Source organism: Triticum aestivum, chromosome 2B, assembly GCF_018294505.1.
Source record: "Triticum aestivum cultivar Chinese Spring chromosome 2B, IWGSC CS RefSeq v2.1, whole genome shotgun sequence".
In the NCBI taxonomy this organism is placed as follows: domain Eukaryota; kingdom Viridiplantae; phylum Streptophyta; class Magnoliopsida; order Poales; family Poaceae; genus Triticum; species Triticum aestivum.
Genome location: NC_057798.1, coordinates 767,082,165 through 767,100,545, shown reverse-complemented (window position 1 = coordinate 767,100,545; position 18,381 = coordinate 767,082,165). Strand labels below are relative to the sequence as shown.

The window sequence follows — 18,381 nt, the reverse complement described above, 5'->3', positions numbered from 1 at the left end:
TAGCTTGAGCATGAAGTCACATGTTTCACCGTTTGACTTTGCAACTATTATTCTAAAAAATAATTATTATTTAGTAACAGAAATATTTCTTGAATAAGTAGTTTGACCATACTTTGACCATAGTTTGACCATATTTGACCATAATTTGACCACAGTTTGACCAAAAGTCAAAAAACTAAAATAATTATTTATTAACACTAATATTTCTTGAATAATTAGTTTGACCATAGTTTGACCACAATTTGACCAAATTTAAGGAAAATAAAAAAACTAAAATTTGAGCATATCTTTTTTTCCTTTTAGAATTTGCGGATTCTAAAAATTTGCAAACATGTCGTAGGCCGTCAAAATCGGATGCGCATTTTCATGCTTATTTTTTTTATATATTATGTGTTTTTTTCGATATCGTATGCAAAAGATATGGCCGTTTTACTTTTTCATAACACTTTTTTGCAAAACATGTCCAAATTTAAGTTTTTAAATTTTCCTAACAAGTAGATGTAGTAACATAACTACATCTGGAAGGATTTTAATTTTTGAAGTTTTTATCATTTTTTTTGTTTTTTACAAAACTGAAATGGTGATACACCGGGGCGAGGGGGGGGGTTAGAGTTTGAAGATTGCCCTTTAGTCCCGGTTTGTGTCTCCAACCGTGACTAAAGATTAGACCCATTTTGTTCCGATTTGTGACACAAACTGGCACTATAGGTTAGACCTTTAGTCCCGGTATGTGTCACAAACCGGGACTAAAGGGGCTCGTGGGGCCCCGGCCTGACGCCAGCCTGCCACCACCCCTTTAGTACCGGTTCGTGACTAAAGGGGCTTGTGGGGCCCCGGCCTGACGCCAGCCTGCCACCACCCCTTTAGTACCAGTTCGTGCCACGAACCGGTACTAAAGGGGTGGTGACAGGCTGGCTTCAGGCCGGGGCCCCACGAGCCCCTTTAGTCCCGGTTTGTGACACATACGAACCGGTACTAAAGGTTCAACACGAACCGAGACTAATGCATAGCCGTTCGAACCGGCACTAATGATCATATTAGTGCCGGTTAATTTACAAACTGGGACTAAAGGATGAACATTAGGTCCTTTTTCTACTAGTGTTGGTGGTGACTTGCGAGCCAAAACCCCAGCGTTATTTTTGCATTCCAGCTACCACACGGCTCGTGCTGACCCTTAGCGCTAGTTTGTTGTCAAGAATGTATTCTCCACGATGTTGAGCAGGAGAATATTGAAGATGATCTCCAGCCTTTCATGCCACAACCCACAAGATAATGTACTGAAGTCTGGCGGAGACTTCAGAGCACTCCAATAGTTGTAGTGGCGGAGTGTTTGATGTGTCTTGTAAGAGGAAAGAATATTTTTTCTTCTTTTCGCACCGTAGGTTCAGATTTTGTCAGAGTTGTAGATTATAACTCCAAACGGCCCCTTTCCACTAGCTATCTAGGCCTAAAAGGTTGAGATGGACCATTGCAGAAAGTTATCAGATTCCAAGAAGCCCATATCCTACTTGGTGCCAAGTGGCAACGATTTTCAGTCATCAGATTGTGATCCAAACTCTATGGCGGCAACATCTCGGCCGTCCGATCAGAAACGATGGAGTTGCCACAGATTCTACGATGTCGCACGTCAACACTTTTACAGTCCAGTATCTTGCAGGCAATAATACTACACCTACGAAAGCAACGTACCAAGAGTTAACCTGCCTAACCAATCTATCGCCCCCCTGATTTTCACCCGTGTGGGCCCCTGCCACACCCTTCCGTCCAATCCCAATCCTGCACGTTGCCTATTACGTAAAATCTATACGTAACTTTACCTGGGTCATTGCTGATCTTTCAGGTACTTGTGATCAGTCTAGGATTGGCGAAAAGGCACACCACACCTCGTATCTTTTGAGCTGTGGTCACACCGAGAACGCGTGCGTTGGGACTTTACCGGGACGCCTATAAATAGCAGGACCTACGCCGCTGCATATACCACCCCAAGCTTTCACGTAAGCCAGTACTGGCTAGCTAGCTACATCTAATTAAACCTAAGTAACAGGGGTGGGCGGTGGTGATCGAGGATGGCGTCGAGGGATCCGCTGATTGTGGGGAGGATCGTCGGCGACGTGGTCGACTACTTCGACATGGCGGCGCAGCTGAGGGTTTTGTACAACAACCGCGAGATCACCAACGGGTTCGAGCTGAGGCCGTCGCAGGTGGAGAATCAGCCGACGGTGCGGATCACGGGACGCCGCGGATCACTCTACACGCTGGTGAGTGGCCATATACGTCTCCACGCATGCATGCATGCGCGTCATTTGGTTGCATGAAATCTTGCATGCATGCGCGTCATTTGGTTGCATGAAATCATGCGTGCATGCACGCGCGTCCTTTGTTTTAAACATGCGTATGCGTTGCATGAATAACATGTGCACCATGTTTTTTGTTACAGGTGATGGTCGACCCTGATGTACCCAGCCCAACCAACCCTTCCCAACGGGAGTACCTCCATTGGTACGTGCATGCTGCCTAATTTAGCTAGGTACCTTTGTTTTTCGTGCATGCAGTGTGTGCTAACCATTTCGTGAGAAAAATATATAATAATTAGTGTATGCATATATTTTCTACTACTATACCATAGAGAATTAAGCTAATTGCTTCGGTTTAATTTCTTGGCTACATACAGGATGGTGACAGACATACCAGACGGAGGTGACGTGAGCCGTGGTAAGAAATCAATCTACCGAGCACATGTATCATGTCAATTATCCTTTGCAACTGTCTTTCCCAATGAAAAACAAATAGAGGCTGGTATTAACACGATGGGAACGTTGTGTGCATGGATGCTACATGCAGGAACTGAGGTGGTGGCGTACGAGAAGCCGCAGCCGACGGCGGGGATCCACCGCGTGGCATTCGTGGTGTTCCGGCAGACGGTGCGGCAGGCCATCTACGCGCCAGGGTGGCGCTCCAACTTCATCACCAGGGATCTGGCCGAGTGCTACGGCCTCGGCGCTCCGGTCGCCGCCGCCTACTTCAACTGCCAGAGGGAGGGCAGCTGCGGTGGCCGGAGGTACCGGTGAATCGAGCAAGCTGGCTGGCACTACGTAATACGTACAAGTGCACGATCGCTCCATCCAAACGTGTCACACTAAATAAATTAAATAAATAAAGGAATAAATATGTGTAAGCTAGATATATAGCTGCTTCAGATACACATACTGTGACACTGCATAATATACTGGCTATGTCGATCGGCAGTACGTACTTGTGCCGGAATATACTGTGTACTTGGTGCATGGCGTAAGCATTTAATAACCATATAATATGCTTTCTCTGTTCCTAAATATTTGTCTTTCTAGAGATTTCAACTAATGACCACATACGGAGCAAAATGAGTGAATCTACACTATTAAATATGTCTATATACATCCGTATGTGGTAGTCCATTTGAAATCTTAAAAAGACAAATATTTAGGAACAGAGGGAGTACGTGTTAACGTTGTTGTTGTTGCCATAATGCTTGCTCCATTATATCTTCTATTTTGTGAAACAATGTGTTATGCTCTTGTTCCCTTGGAAAGGACAATCTCCCCAAGTTGATTGTTGATGTCGAGGAAAAAAACACCCAATAGCAAAAGTATAGCTGAAGGATACTACTTACCAGCCAGAGTCACCTATGTAGTTGTAATAACCGTGGATGACTCTTCATAAGAAGTGTCCGCTATATTATCCTAGATGTCTAGACGATCCTTGAAAGTTTTATGTGACTAGCTACGCAATGCATACGGCTCTTTACTAGATTTGTTAGTGATTGTATGCACAATCCCATGCATATTACGACGTGGTTGTAACTCTAACCGTGATCCATCCCTCTTTTCTCATACTCACCCAAACGTGTTCTCTTCCCTAACCCAACAACGCCTCCATTTCCTTCTTTATCTCATCTTCCCACAATAGTGCACCTATAACTGTGTCACCGTGTCAGGGAGATCTAGGCTCGAGTGGTCATCACTGCACAAAAGGAGATCAATAGTGAGTGGGTGGCTGTTGCAACCCTCCTTCACCACATCAAATTGGAGATAGCTGCTATACAAAGGACAGTAAGGACACCACCACTACTTGGAGCAACTATTTCAAGGGACAAGAAGAGCCGAAAAGAGCAAAGGGAGGACTTAAAAAGATCTACATCACAAAAAAATTGAAATTTGTTTGACATACACAAATAAATATATAACACGTTCAGGGAAATTTTCATAGCAATATACTTTCATACGTGGCATATACAAAACAAACAAATATGTAGATGAAAATGGGCCATTTTTGTTGTTGTTGGGCTGCGATTTCTTTGTGCAACTTGCAAATCATAATATCTTTGATCAAAATTTTACAAATCCATCGCAAATATGTATAAATTTGCACATAAATTGTGTCTGTTTTTTTGAGACTTCAAAACATTATTTTTGAATCATTTGAAATGAAGTGCTCCAATGCCCCCATCCACTAAAACTTTGCTCCCGAAGAAGAGCACGCTACTATACAAGAAATCATTTTTATCGACATGGCTTCTGATATGGGCCAAAAAAGCATGTCACGAGAAAAAACATATCTGAACCGGTTCTTCGCAGGTCTCCATCTAAAAAACCTAGGGCAGCAAATATAGTGTCGAGGAGGTATAATATTTGATGCGGGTGGAACGAAAGGCATGTGTTGGAAATGGAGACCCATATCACATATTTGGTCTATTCGAGGGGATAGTCTATTTGGGCTCGTCCTAAGATTTTTACGCATTTATTTCAAAATATTCATGTATTAAAAGGTGTTCAGCAACTTAAAAAATAAATTTCAAGAATTTTTAAAGTGTTCATTTAGTTTTTAAAAAGTGCTCGCATGATTTAAAGAAGATCTCGTGTGTTTTTCAATAAGTGTGTATATTTCTTTGAAATAACAACAAATTGAAAAATAAATAGAAATAAAATTAAGAAAATGAAAAAAAAATGACCAAGAACCAATAAACAGAAACCAGGAAAAGAACAAAAACAAGTAGAAAAACAAAACCCAAATATAAAAAAAGGTAATATTGAAATAACACAATGCACAAAAGAAGAAAAATACTATGTACCACCCGTAGTGAGTGTTATACGATATCTTGCTTGCCTTGAGACACACGGCGCCTACAGGACATGCCAAGAAGTGGTTTTGAGAATCTTCTAAAGACCGGTTCGCGAAACCTCCCAGATAATATTGGCTGGTTTTGGGAAGGTACCGTGCTATTTCTTCAACTTATTGTTATTTTCTCTTATTATTTTCATTTGTTTTTTATAGTTTAGTTTTTACATTTTGCTGTTTGTTTCCTTTTCTAAAATAAATGTTGACTTTCATTTAATACACATTGAACATTTTTCTATGCAGGTTGAGCATTTTTTAAATATACTTTGAATGTTTTCAAAATAAATGTTGTACATTTATCCTGATAAATGTTTAAAATTTCTAAAATGCACATTTAACATTTTTCAATACATGAATTTTTAAGCGCAATTTGAACATCTTATAAAAATTTACTGAACATGTTTATGATATGCAAACAGTTTTTATATATTGTGAACATTTTCATAAAATTCCAATAACAATGTTTTTCATTTCAGTGAACATTATTTGAAAAATGTCTTGAAACATAATTCAAACCAATTTGTTTTCTAAATGTCATGAACATTTTTACAAAACATTTCAGATTTTTTTTACATTTTCATGAATGTTTTGGAAAAGTATCATAACACAAATTTAAACGTAACATTTTCTGAACTACAAGAACATGTTTTGTAGTGGTATGAAAAATTATTAAAATTTCGTGAAACATTTTAATACTGAACATATATTTAATGTGTGGTGACTTTCTTAAATCAAAGTAAATTAATTTTTGTAATATATATAAACAAAAGAAAATTAGCTTTTATATTGAAATATAAACAAAAGTAAAACAAGAAAAGGTGAGTAAAAGTAAGACACAAATGAACAAACGTAACAACTAATGGATCGATCCGTTACATTGTCGCTTGAGGCGAGTTGTCTATTCCTGTCTTACATGCGGAGAGAATCCAAATGAACAAAGAGACCTAGACACGATTTTCCTATTTGCCGATTTTCAGTCAAGTAGTCGCTGAAATGCATAGGACAGCGACTAGCGGGCGTTAGATGGACCGACCCATTTAGAGCCAGTTAAATGCGGACAGAATCCCGATTTCTGGAACTTTATGGAAGCTTCCTATCCAGATTTGGGATCCTTCGGAACCGCCTTTTCTGTTGTCTTTACTGCTTTTCTGGGTTTCATTTTATTTTATTTTCCTTTATTTTCTCTGTTTCCTTTTCTTTTCTATTTTTCTCCTTTTTCAAAATTTCACAAATGTTTGCATTTTCCAAAAATGTTCATAGATTTGGAAGTATGTCCGTGTTTACAAAACATGTTCACAATTTTGCAGAAGTGTCCATGTTTACAAAAATGCAGATTTTTAAAAAATATCCACGTTTCCAAACAAATAAAAAATAGCATTTTTCATAAAATGTTTAGAATTTTAAAAAATATTACGTTTATAAATTTGTGTCGTGTTTTCAAAAACTGTTTGGAAAATTAAAAGAAAACTGTTCAAAGTTTTCATAAAATGTATAGAATTTCAAAATTTGCTCGGGTTTTAAAAAACACATTTTTGATACAATACTGAAAATTCTTAAAATGTCCACCTTTTAAAAGATTATTCTATTTTTTTCATGTCCTCCATCCGATTCACTACAGTATGGAGTTCGATCCACTACTAGACATTGCGGATTGGTACAGTGCCCCATCCCGCTTCGTTGTGCTCACTAGTGGGCCGACCCAGTCGGGTGACCGCATGTGCATCCCCGCAGCAAGCAGCAGGTAGGGGGTTCACCTAGACACTCCAGTGTTATGGACGAACTGCCTACATGCAACACTCACACGGGCCAACCTACTATCTGTATTATCAACCTGTGCTAAAAAAAATTGCACCATTTTGGCTCCGGGGAGCATAGGTATGCTACCGAATGAACAATAAAATCATAATAAATAGTAAATACAATTTTAAAAATATGCTTTTATGTATACGTTTATGTTAGTGTAACAAGCGTGCTTGACAATTTTCATGCAAAAATGGGATGACACTACTTCATCAGTGATTTTTCTTTAAGAGTAACAATATGAGGTAACATTTGGTGTTTGATTCGTTCTTTTCTGCACAAGTCAGAATGCTTAAACTCTCTCCCTAAAAAATTGCAGGTAGCATTTGGATGTGACTATTAAAAAACATTTTTGACACACAGGAGCATGTGCTGCCAAGAGCCATTTCAAAAAATACTGTTGGTGGACTCCGTTTTTTTTACTGGCAAACACAACCATATTGGTTTTCTTCTCTGCTGCTCGCCAGTGTGACCTAAGTTTTCTCGGTTCTGTGTGTTGACCATGTACTGCTTGTCAGTGTAGACCGTCCAAAGCCGATAGCTTTTCAGTTTTTTTGACTTTCTGTAGGTTGCCTAAAAAACATTCTCACAACCATAGTGGTTTTTTTCAATGTTGTGAATATTTTTAAAATCATAGCAAATAATTTTTGCAAATACATTGAACAATTTTGTGAATGCATGATGAACTTTTTATGTAACAATGAACATTTTATAAATTACATTAACTAAGTTTTGAACCCAAATATTTTTTCCAAGAACATTTTGGAAAATATAAATAGGAAAAAGGGTGAATATATATATATATAATGACAAAGAAATAAAACAAAAAACATGAAATAAAAAACATTTAACATGCTTATAGCTCAATTAATTTGACAAAGAATTCTCAACCCGTGTCAACGGTACAGCCCAACAAAAGTGGGTTTAATGCCATAACCAACAAGGAAAAGGACGCAAATCTTCAATAGAATATATTCCTTCCAATATAAGTAAATCTGAATAGTTAATAGGGAATGGCACAATTATCGTCCTTCAAGGGCTGTAAGGCTCACGCCATTGGCAGAATTTTGTAGGTCCTCTACCACCTTACTGGTTTCGTAATTTATCTGCGCAAACTACATAGGTTGCTTCGGTGCTGCGCGAGGCATGACTTCGCTGTCGAGCATGGACACAACAGATGACTTGTGAGGCCTAACACTGGAGCGGTCCTGGACACACAAGAGCCCAACATGGATGCACTTGGACACTTCATCAAGCGAGTAGCTCTCGGTGACGGCTGCGTCCACAAAATCTTCACTTTGCCATCTGCCCACAAGTTCCATGCCTGGAACATCACGACGAAATTCGTTATATTTGCTAAATGCTAATACTGCATTTCTTGTTAAGTTATCAGAATCTGAAGCGTTTCATTACACGGTATCTAACACTTACAAATGATATGAGATTTGAAAAGTCCATCACAAGATGATGAGTTGAGCTGATTTTTAATCCACTTACAATCTCTAGTAGCAAATACCAAAGCTGTAGGTATCGGACTTGACGGAAAAAATGCCCTCCATGGCTTCATCACATACTCAGACGACATGCACCCGCTGTTTGAAATTTTTGAGATACTTCAGGCTTCTAAATTAAATTTCAGACCAAGAGCTAGTGAAAGAAGTACTTACTACGTTCCAACAACTCATCTGGCACTTTCTTGTTGCTCGTTGCCTCCAAAGATCCTTGCCATTCCCAAATCTGATATTTTCGGGTTCATCTGCACGTCTAGCAGGATGTTGCTTGGTTGCTCGTTACCTCCAAAGATAATGTTTGTCTTGTATAGACAATGTGCATCATGTATCTAATAATACAAATACCACCATGCATTAAAAAAATAAAGTATATAAAAATAAGAATAAAAAGGGGAAATACAAACATAAAAAGGAAATAAAAACATTATAAACTAGATAAAAAGAATCAATAAAAAAAGAAAGCTGAACCACAGAGATTCATGCAGAATAAAAATGAACCCTCGATCTAAAAAAAAAGAATAAAATTGAACCGACACAAATCAATAAAACATGAAAACCGAACAAGATTTTTTTTTTGAGGGATCAAAAACCCATGGAGAAGAAGGAAAAAACAACAATCCAAATTGGCCAAGCCCACTTTTCGCACGTATAAGAACATATGAGGCCTGTCACAATTGAGTGGTTGCAGCCTGCAATCACTAATTGATGAGTACTCCTTGCAAAGATTACTCCCACCCCTAGGTTACGACAAGTGGCGCGCTGCATGTGGGCCACTTGTCGTCGCAACATGTGAGTATTTCCTTTTTTTGGATTCCTTTATTCAAAACTTTTTATCTCTTAAATCGTGCGTCCAGGATTGCGTCGAGATCTTCAAAACTAGATCCCATGTTGATAGGTTTTAACGAACTTTTTTTCACCAAAAAACCGAACGAAAAAACCGAACTGGGAGCATGGTTTTTCCCTTTCCGAAAGAGGCACGGCCGTGCCTCTCGCGCGAGCAAGGCCGTGCCTCTCGCGGAAGGGAAAAGAATAGAAAACATGTCTTTTTGTTCATTTTCAAGAGGCGCGGCCGTGCTTCTCGCGGAAGAAAAAAAATAATAGAAAACTTTTTTCCGTTTGCAAGAGGCACAGTCGCGCCTCTCACGAAAGCACAATCGTGTCTCTAATGGAAGGAAAAAAAATAGAAAATGTTTTTTTCGTTTCAGAGAGGCACAACCATGCCTCTCGCGAAAGCACAACTGTGCCTCTCGCGGAAGCAAAACCGTGCTTCTCACGGTAGAAAAAAACAAAAAACACAATCTTTTACGTCTCGCGAAAGCAAAACCGTGCCTCTCGCGCAAGTAAAAAAAACACGTTTTTTCGTGGCGGAATTTTAATTTTCAATTTTTTTTGCTCGAAAAGTTAAGGAAGACCGATGAAAAACCAAAAGTCGAAAAAAAATCAGTTTAAAAGAAAAAAACACGTGCAAAAAATAAAAAAATCCAGAGGAAGCGCCCAAAGCACGACATGTGGCGGTGGCTGAGAGTGCGCCAAGTGGCACACTCTCAGCCCACCCGCAAGTGATCGTCGCGAGGCTCTCGAAGGAGCGCTCGTCAACTAGTTGCTCCCGTTACATGGCTATTTATCGGGCACCGTGAGACTTAACTCGGTCTAGCCCTGGCGTGGTGCCACATGGGCGACCCAATACTATAGCTGCCACGTGATTTTATTTCTCTGTGGTTTCTTTCGGGCTTTTCTCTAGTTTCATCTTTTTTATTTATCATTTTTGGATTTCCTTTTTTTCCTTCTTCGGGGTTTCACCTTGTTTAATTAACACATTTTACTTTACTATTTCTTTTTATTATCCTACAAATGTCTTATTTTTTCAAACACATTGTACATTTTTCATATAAATCAGGAACCTTTCTTTTATACATGTTTAATATTTTTTTAGACATGATTAATATTTTATAAAATATATGTTTTGATATCTACTTTTTTAATAGACATTATTCATTTTTTAGACATCTGAAACATGATCTAGATACATGTTTAACATTATTCAAATTCAGGTTTGTGAAATGTTTTACGAATACATGTTAATTCTTTTTCAAATATAGTTCAAACAATTCTATTAATGGTAAAAAAACACCTTTCTAAACTAGAAAGAAATTACATTGTATAAACACTTCATTTTCAAATGTCACAAACATCTCGTTTAAATGTGTTAACATTTTTTAATTTTACCGTTCATTTTTAATGGGACAAAACATTTTTATGAATTACTATAACATATTAATGAATTAGGATAATATTTTTTTATACTTTAACAAATTTTTCTAAAATGAGCGTACAGTTTTTGAAACGGGTGAACATTTTTTATATATCATGATATCATTTCAAATGCTATGAACAATTTTTCAAAGTACGCTAAAAATATTTACACTGCATTAACATTTATCTAATTTATGGTTTAAATTTTTTAAAGTAAATTTATCTAATGAAGGAAAAAAACTGAGAAGAAAAATAACTAGCCTGCAAGGAGCTAAAATATGAACATCTAAACAGAGAAAATAAATGTATGAACGTCAAGAAAAGAATATGCTGTGCTTGTTCTCAACATAGATATGTTATGATTGAGAGGGAATTTTAACCAATTTGTACGTTTAGAGTTAGGAAGTTGTGGTGTATGGTCTGGTTTTAAACTTAGATAAATATGAGTGCTAGTTCCCCGCAAAATAAAATAAAATATGAGTGCAATTCATATCTTACCTCTTGCAACAAATCGAGCCATGTACCACATCCGTTAATCAATAAATACCGCACCCACATCGGGTGATACCTGCTTTCCCAGTAATTTTCATGCCCGCGGGAAGCCACAGTACATCCATTCTAAAATGGATGCCCTTCTAAAATACAAGGCATATAAGTTTTGTCTTACGTCAAATCCTAGTAAATTTGACTATATTTGTTGAAATAATCATCTACACGTACAATATCAAATCAATATCAACGGCTCATCATTAAATGTACTTTCATCGTGTACTTTAGAAGTAGAATCTTTTATCCTTAAACTTCACGCAACTTTGACTTTAGACAAAAAATTATGCACCTCATATTTTGAAATCTCTAAACTTGATCAAACATTCATAACTTTGATTTTGGAAGAAACTTATACACCTTATATATATTTTGAAAAAGGTGAGTGCAGTAGTACTATTGAAGAGAGAAGTTTCCTTGGTCAATTCTCTCGCTCACCGGACCCAGCCACGCAAGGTTTTTAGAGCATCTCCAGCCGTTCGGCCCCCCAGCGCATAGGCCGGCGCTCTTTCGGGCGCTCACCCGTCAATTTTTAGGCCCTGGGGACGATCAAGGCCCCAGCCACGCCCCCAGGTGCCGACCTCAAGGCGCCGCAAATTCAAACTAGGTCCATTCCTGCACCCAAAAAAAATGCCACAAGTCCTGGCCGCCGGCTTCTTCTTCTTCCCTTTCCTTGCCGGAGCAGGTGTCGACTCCTCCTCCTCCTCCTCCTCTGGCTCTTCGTCGCCGTAGTCGAGCTCGCCGTCCATGTCGCCATTGTGGTCCATTGTGTTGTCTTGGGCAGTAAACCCGGGGAGGCGGCGGCGGCCGAGCCGGTCGTGATGATGTCTTCCATGTCGGCCTCCGTCGCGTCAGTGTCGCCGAGATGCGTCGAGGAGACTTGTGAGAAGAGCAGCTCGCAACGCCAGAGAGGTGGCGTCAAGGAGGATGCGTACGCCGACGGTGAGTAGGTGTACGGAGGGTACTGCATGCCGGCGAAGGCGGGCGAGGGCGTGCGCTGGGTCGGGTGACCATGGGGAAGGTGATGTTGGGGTTGAACCCGCCGTGCGCATCTCCGTCGGCGCAGCCCGGCGATGCCATGCAGTTCCAGGGTTGTGACGACGACGAGAAGCCAACCGGAGATCCCACGCTTTGCTGGCTCCAGGACGCGTACAGGCTGTGGCCGCTTGGCGGATTCATCATCCTCGTGCAAGCCGCCTTGGTTTGTTCGGTCGAGTGCTCCGTCTGCTCCGCCACCGCCGCAGCCGCGAGGGCCGTCCTGTCCCGGGCCTTCTTGGCCCTGTTCCGACTGTCGGCGGTGACAGCCTCCCGGTGTTGAACTTCCGCCTTCCAGTCGGCGTTAGTCATGCCCGGGGGCTTGGACGGCGACGCCCTCTGCTTCCTCTGCTTCGGCTGGACAGCGATGGCGGTATCCGTCGCGGCGCGGGGTACCACGTACTTCTTCGATGGCATGGCGGCCGGCTTGGAAGGGAGGAGGAGGAGATTGGCAGGAGGAATGGAGAATGAGAGGGGAGCTGAGGGGGAAAGCGGGAGGAAACGGCGGGAAAAGGGCCTTCTCTCGCCGATAGAGCGGCCCCATGTCTTTTTTCCGCTTCTGCCGGCGCCCCAGGCGACCTCTGGACGCTTGGGTTCGGCTCGGGGTCGCCGGCTGTTAATTTGGCCCAAACCAGCGCTAAATGAGATCCTGTGGGCGCGACTGGGCCAATTTTCGGCCGCTGGCGCTAAAAAATCGCCTTCTGGGGCCTGTTGGGGGCGCGGCTAGAGATGACAAGTGATGCATGTGCATCGTTCGAAAAGCGTCCATCGGTTGACCTGAAAAAAAAAGCGTCCGTCGGCAAATCAGGAGCAAACGGGGGAGCTGCTGCTGCATGCCTACGGAGACGCGCGTCACGTACCCATCACGGGATCACACAAAATTTCTGTTTGCGGCGCGCGGCGACATGCATGGCTGACCATCGACTGCAGCCGCTCTCACCTAATCATTCTCCCGTCGCCGTCGAGCTCCAGCTTTTTTTTTCTTTTGAACAGAAGGATTTCATTAATATGGCATTAAGCACACTTTACAAATAGCAGCTCGAGTGGCTGAGCACTCATTGCTGATAGCTCATTACAGGTAGGAAATCGTTCCAAATTAGTACCTAAACCTTGATCTGAATGTAGGCAAGTAGAGCTAAAAGGTTTATCTTGCACTTTGACAGCAAGTCTAGCCTGATGGTGTGCCTTGAAATTCAGACTTCTCTGCACTTTGAGTATTCTATATGAATGAAATGAAGGCGTGGTCTGGATAGCAGCTAAGATTGGCCGGATAGCCCACGGACCTGCTTTAGTAATATCAGGTTGTACAACCGCTGAGGCAAGCACTTCAGAGTCTGTCAAAAACTTCGGATCCTGCACATGTAGTTGAGCTGCAATCTTCACCGCCAACAGCAGTCCATAAGCTTCTGCCTGCAAAGCTGATGCTACTGGTGACGACACAGCAGAGATGTATAGATGGTCGGTATGTTGCCCGTTAATTTGTAGAAAAACACCTATACCCGCCTTTGCTGCAGCTTGTCCTGGCTCCAACGACCAAGCTGCATCTGAGTATATTTGTGTACCTGGAAAATCTATTGTAGACTGAGAAGTAAGAACAGTAGAAAGCTTTAGCTGTTCTGGCTGACCGTGATGTCCCTTCCAAGTTGAATCATGAACATGTAACTCCTTCATCAGTGAAGTGTCTGTGTCCTGCATAACAGCATTGTACACAACAAAGACTTGCTCTGGCTTAATGTTCTTGCGATTAAATAAATAGTCATTTCTCACTTTCCATAAACACCAGAGAAAAGTATAGAGATTAATAGTTGAAATGTGAGGGTGATTGGAAGAAAGCAAATACTGTATCATATCGGGTATAGTTTGATGTGTGGCAGCTAACATTTCAGTTCTGATGTACCAAGGATGTGAAAACCAAGCCGCTTTGGAGAAGTGACATAAGAATAACATGTGCATTTCATCTTCTTCCATGCCACACCTGGAGCACTCAGATTTTATATGTTTGGAAAACTTACCTGCTCTTTTCCCAGTAGCTAGGGCTCGCCGAAGTAGTCTCCAAGCAAAAGTTTGAACCCTGGGTAACATCATTTTTTCTGCCCAAACCTGATTGAGAAGAGAGATTACCTGTTGTGGCACTGGCTTAGGTCTCTGATTAATAGGGAGCTCAACATTTTTGTAACAATGCTTGTAGGCACTTTTGGTTGAGAATTCACCTGCAGGGGTTAGCTTCCATACAAGCAAATCATGGCCTAGAGAATCAACTATAGGGGTTTGCAAGATGACAGCCGCAGTTTCAGGGGTAAACAAGGTATTAACTAGTTGGGTGTTCCATACCTTTTGATTATTGGACCACGGATCTTTTACTACAGCTGGATAGGAGTAAGGTGGTTGTTGAATATTCAAATTGTAATAAATATCTTGCCATTTAGAGAACCATGGAGAGCTCCAAATGGAGGAGCTTCCATCCACAAGTTGATAAAAAGATGCAGAGCTCAGTAGATGTCTTACCTTCAATATGGCTGTCCAGAAAGCTGACTTAGGCATATTGGCTTCTGCTCTCCAAAATGAGGTATTTGCATAGTACTTTGACTTGAGAATAAGAGCCAAATTACTGTTAGGCTCCTTAGCTATTCTCCAAGCTGCAGAAAGAATTAAACTTTGGTTGATGGCTTGTAGATTCCTAATTCCTAGGCCTCCTATCTTCTTATCTGTGCATATGTCCGCCCAGGCTCTCAAACATAGAGCCCTTCTAGTAGAGTCATCCTTAATACCTGTCCACCAAAAATTCCTGATGATAGATGTGAGCCTAGCAAGAAATTTCTTAGAAAACAAAATGTTGGACATGTAGTAGACAGGAATTGAAGAGAACACAGATTTGATCAAGGTCAATCTAGCTGCATGTGAAAGCCTATTAGCTTTGTAAGTAGAGAGCTTCGACTTAAATTTATCGTACACAAAATTATAACGGGGCTCCTGTCGGCAACGCAGGGATGCAAAATCATCGTGGATTCGGTCGCTGGTTTCCCCTAGCGTCGCGATATATTCAAGAATGTGCGGCTATTAGAACAGTCCTGTCCTGGTCATGGTGCCAAAATTACGTGTGCGTCTTGTGTGGTAGTATATGCATGGGATAGTGGTCACTGGTCAAGAGAAAGTCCCTCTTTCTGAGCAAACAAAATCTGGTAGATGTAGCAGTCACCCGGGTTCATTTCATACTAGGTAGCACCATGGGTGGTGGGTTAGCCAGACTGAGTTTTATCTTAATTAAAAATGATGTCTGATTTTCTCTAGACATCATTCTTTTTTGAAAATCGGTCCAATTCATTTCCCGATTTGGGTTAACCATTATTCATGTTGATATTTATCCTTTTTATGTGTCTCGAACTATGCTTCGAATTTAGATTTGAAATGATGTAATATGGGTAGATACTCCTTTCTGGTTTATTGAGCTCATCTTACAAATCACATCAACGAAGGAGGACATACTTAAATGCTAGTGTGGTACTCCCTTCGTCTCAGTTTATTTGGCCTCTCAGCAAACTATCGATTTCCATTTTTGCAAGGCCCCTAAACGTTGGCAGTAAATTTCCCTCGATTCTGTGTGTTGTATGCGCGTGCACGATTGGTTAGAGCGAGTACAATAAGATATAGTCAGCAGGCTGTAAGAAGTAAAGAAATATTTCTAATGCTTAGTTGGAGCAGAGAGGATAGGAGAGAGAATGTAAGCGGGCTCTCATGCAAGAGCCAGCTGCATCACGTGCTCCTAATCACTATGTGAGAGTGGAAAGTGAGCCGTGTATTAATAATGTAGCACATATTTATAACTAATTTGTTATACATGTTGGCTATAAGTTGGCTATAGATGACATGTCACTTTCTTATAGTCAACAGTTGGCAATACTATTAACCATGCTCTTAGGCAGCCACATCATTAGCTCCATGCACCACGCAATAGTTAAGAGCATAGTTTATAATATAGTCGACCGGTGGCTGTAGCATCTTGCCATGTTATTTATAGCCAATTTAATAGCCAACATGTATAATAGTGGGCTATAATAAAGTACTACACTAGCATTATCTATCTCTCGGCTGCAATGCACGGGCAATTATCTAGTACTTATTTACGAGAATATATCTTAAACATAAGTAAAATATCAAAATATTGCCCCTCTCCCAGAAATCTACCACACCTGACCCCACCCTCATTTTTCCCTATCTCTACCCATAAACTACCCAAATACATAATTAGAGCAAAAATACAGGAATTGGCAATAGTCAATAATTAGTAACCTTAGACACTAAGAAATAGTTGATGTACAATCAATATCCAAAGTGCTCAAATGGTAAAAATTCAACATATATAAGACCGCGAAGTTGCGGTGCATTATACAAAACATAAAGATTTTGGAGAAACATGTAGTTGTGGGTTGAGCTTAAGTAGCTTGAAGGATTAATTATGGGTGGGTGCCGAACCACCTGCTATCTAGATGAGCATATAACATCATGGAGGGTGTTCGAGTTTGCAGTTGTCGCGTGTTGACAGCATTTTGTTGGGCCACCTGTGTGGCTGTGAGGTTTCATGCATTGGTGTGGTTGCCCGATCCATTTGTCCGGTTCTCCTTAAATTAACCAGAAAACTCTTTTCTTTTTCAATTAATCGATGATGCAAATCTTTTGCTTCCGTTTGAAAAAAATAGCGGGTTACCCATCAGTGAAGGTAGCCATCAATGACGGCCAGGAAGTGGAAACCGCCGCCCACATGAAGTTCCCAAAATTAACCCGTTAAAATGGTTTTATAAGCGGCCCGTAAAACCATTAGAGATAATTTCTCACATGTGACCCGTTTAAAAACACAATCATAAATGGACATGCATCACAGATAGTTTTTCCTCTAGGCTTATGTCTGATGACTTCCTCGGCCGTCCCATATGTCATAGATTATATAAAAGGCGATTACACTGGGCTATTAGAACTCTGCATCAGGTCAAAACTTGCATTGTTATGTACGTACCATTGATTGCCTAATTCTCACTTATCGAGTACATAGGCCATTGGATCCATTTTTCTGAATTTTGCTGTGATTGTCTGTTGATAGTGATTGCTAGCTTTATTTTGTGACATATTATACTTAGGTCTAGCAAAATCTCAGTCCCCTAAGAGATAGGCATGCCTGAAAAACTGTAACGTGTAACAGGATGATCAACGCCATATGGAGTAGCATAGAGGTTTGTAGATATGTTTGTATGCCCCTTGATGGTAATTGATTTCTCAATATTTCATTTTTGAGAACGACAGATTTGGTGGTGACTTGTGAGTCAAAACCCCCAACGTTATTTTTGCATTCCAGCTACCACATGGCTTGTGCTGACCCATAGCGCTAGTTTCTTGTCAAGAATGTATTACACACTATGTTGAGCAGGAGAATGTTGAAGATGATCTTCATCATTTCATGCCATGGGATGATGTACTGGAGGAGACTTCAGAGTACCCCCCCCCCCCCCCCCCCCCCCCACACCCCCGTCTCCGTACTTATATTGCATGTATCTTGTAAGAAGAAAGAAGACTTGTATTTTATAGCTTAAGATTTTGTCGAGGTGCAGATTATAACTCCAAAGGGGTCCTTTCCACTATCTAGGCCTAAAAGATTGAGATGGACCATTGCAGAAAGCCAGAAAGTTATCAGATTCCAAGAAGAAGCCCCTATCCTACTTGCTGCCAAGTGGCAACAATTTCCAGTCGTCAGATCGTAATGCAAACTCTCTGGCGGCAACATCTCAGCCGTCTGATCAGGAACGATGGAGCTGCCACAGGTTCTACAATGTCGCACGTAAACACTTTTGCAGTCCAGAATCTTTCAGGTCCTTGTGATCAGTCTAGGATTGGCGAAAAGGCACACCACACCTCGTATCTTTTGGGCCGTGGTCACACTGAGAACGCGTGCGTTGGGACTTCACCGGGACGCCTATAAATAGCAGGACCTATGCCGCTGCATATACCACCCCAAGCTTTCACGTAAGGCAGTACTGGCTAGCTTAGCTACATCTAATTAAACCTAAGTAACAAGAGTGGGCGGTGGTGATCGAGG

General features: G+C 41.0%; 1 protein-coding gene across 1 annotated transcript; it reads left to right on the top strand.

The window, feature by feature from the left end:
- The first annotated feature begins 2,066 nt into the window (after window positions 1–2,066).
- Window positions 2,067–3,068, top strand: LOC123042593 (protein FLOWERING LOCUS T-like). Its single transcript, XM_044465021.1, has 4 exons — window positions 2,067–2,258; window positions 2,438–2,499; window positions 2,672–2,712; window positions 2,842–3,068. Exons 1-4 carry the CDS (start codon window positions 2,067–2,069, stop codon window positions 3,066–3,068), a joined length of 522 nt encoding a protein of 173 aa, XP_044320956.1.
- The last annotated feature ends 15,313 nt before the right edge of the window (window positions 3,069–18,381 follow it).

What these genes read in the sequence shown, in the direction of transcription:
- LOC123042593 (XM_044465021.1), top strand. Translation starts at nt 2,067, where the DNA reads ATGGCGTCGAGGGATCCGCTGATTGTGGGGAGGATCGTCGGCGACGTG. An exon ending in GCGGATCACTCTACACGCTG is followed by an intron (nt 2,259 to 2,437) that starts GTGAGTGGCCAT and finishes TTTTTGTTACAG; the next exon opens with GTGATGGTCGACCCTGATGT. An exon ending in CAACGGGAGTACCTCCATTG is followed by an intron (nt 2,500 to 2,671) that starts GTACGTGCATGC and finishes GGCTACATACAG; the next exon opens with GATGGTGACAGACATACCAG.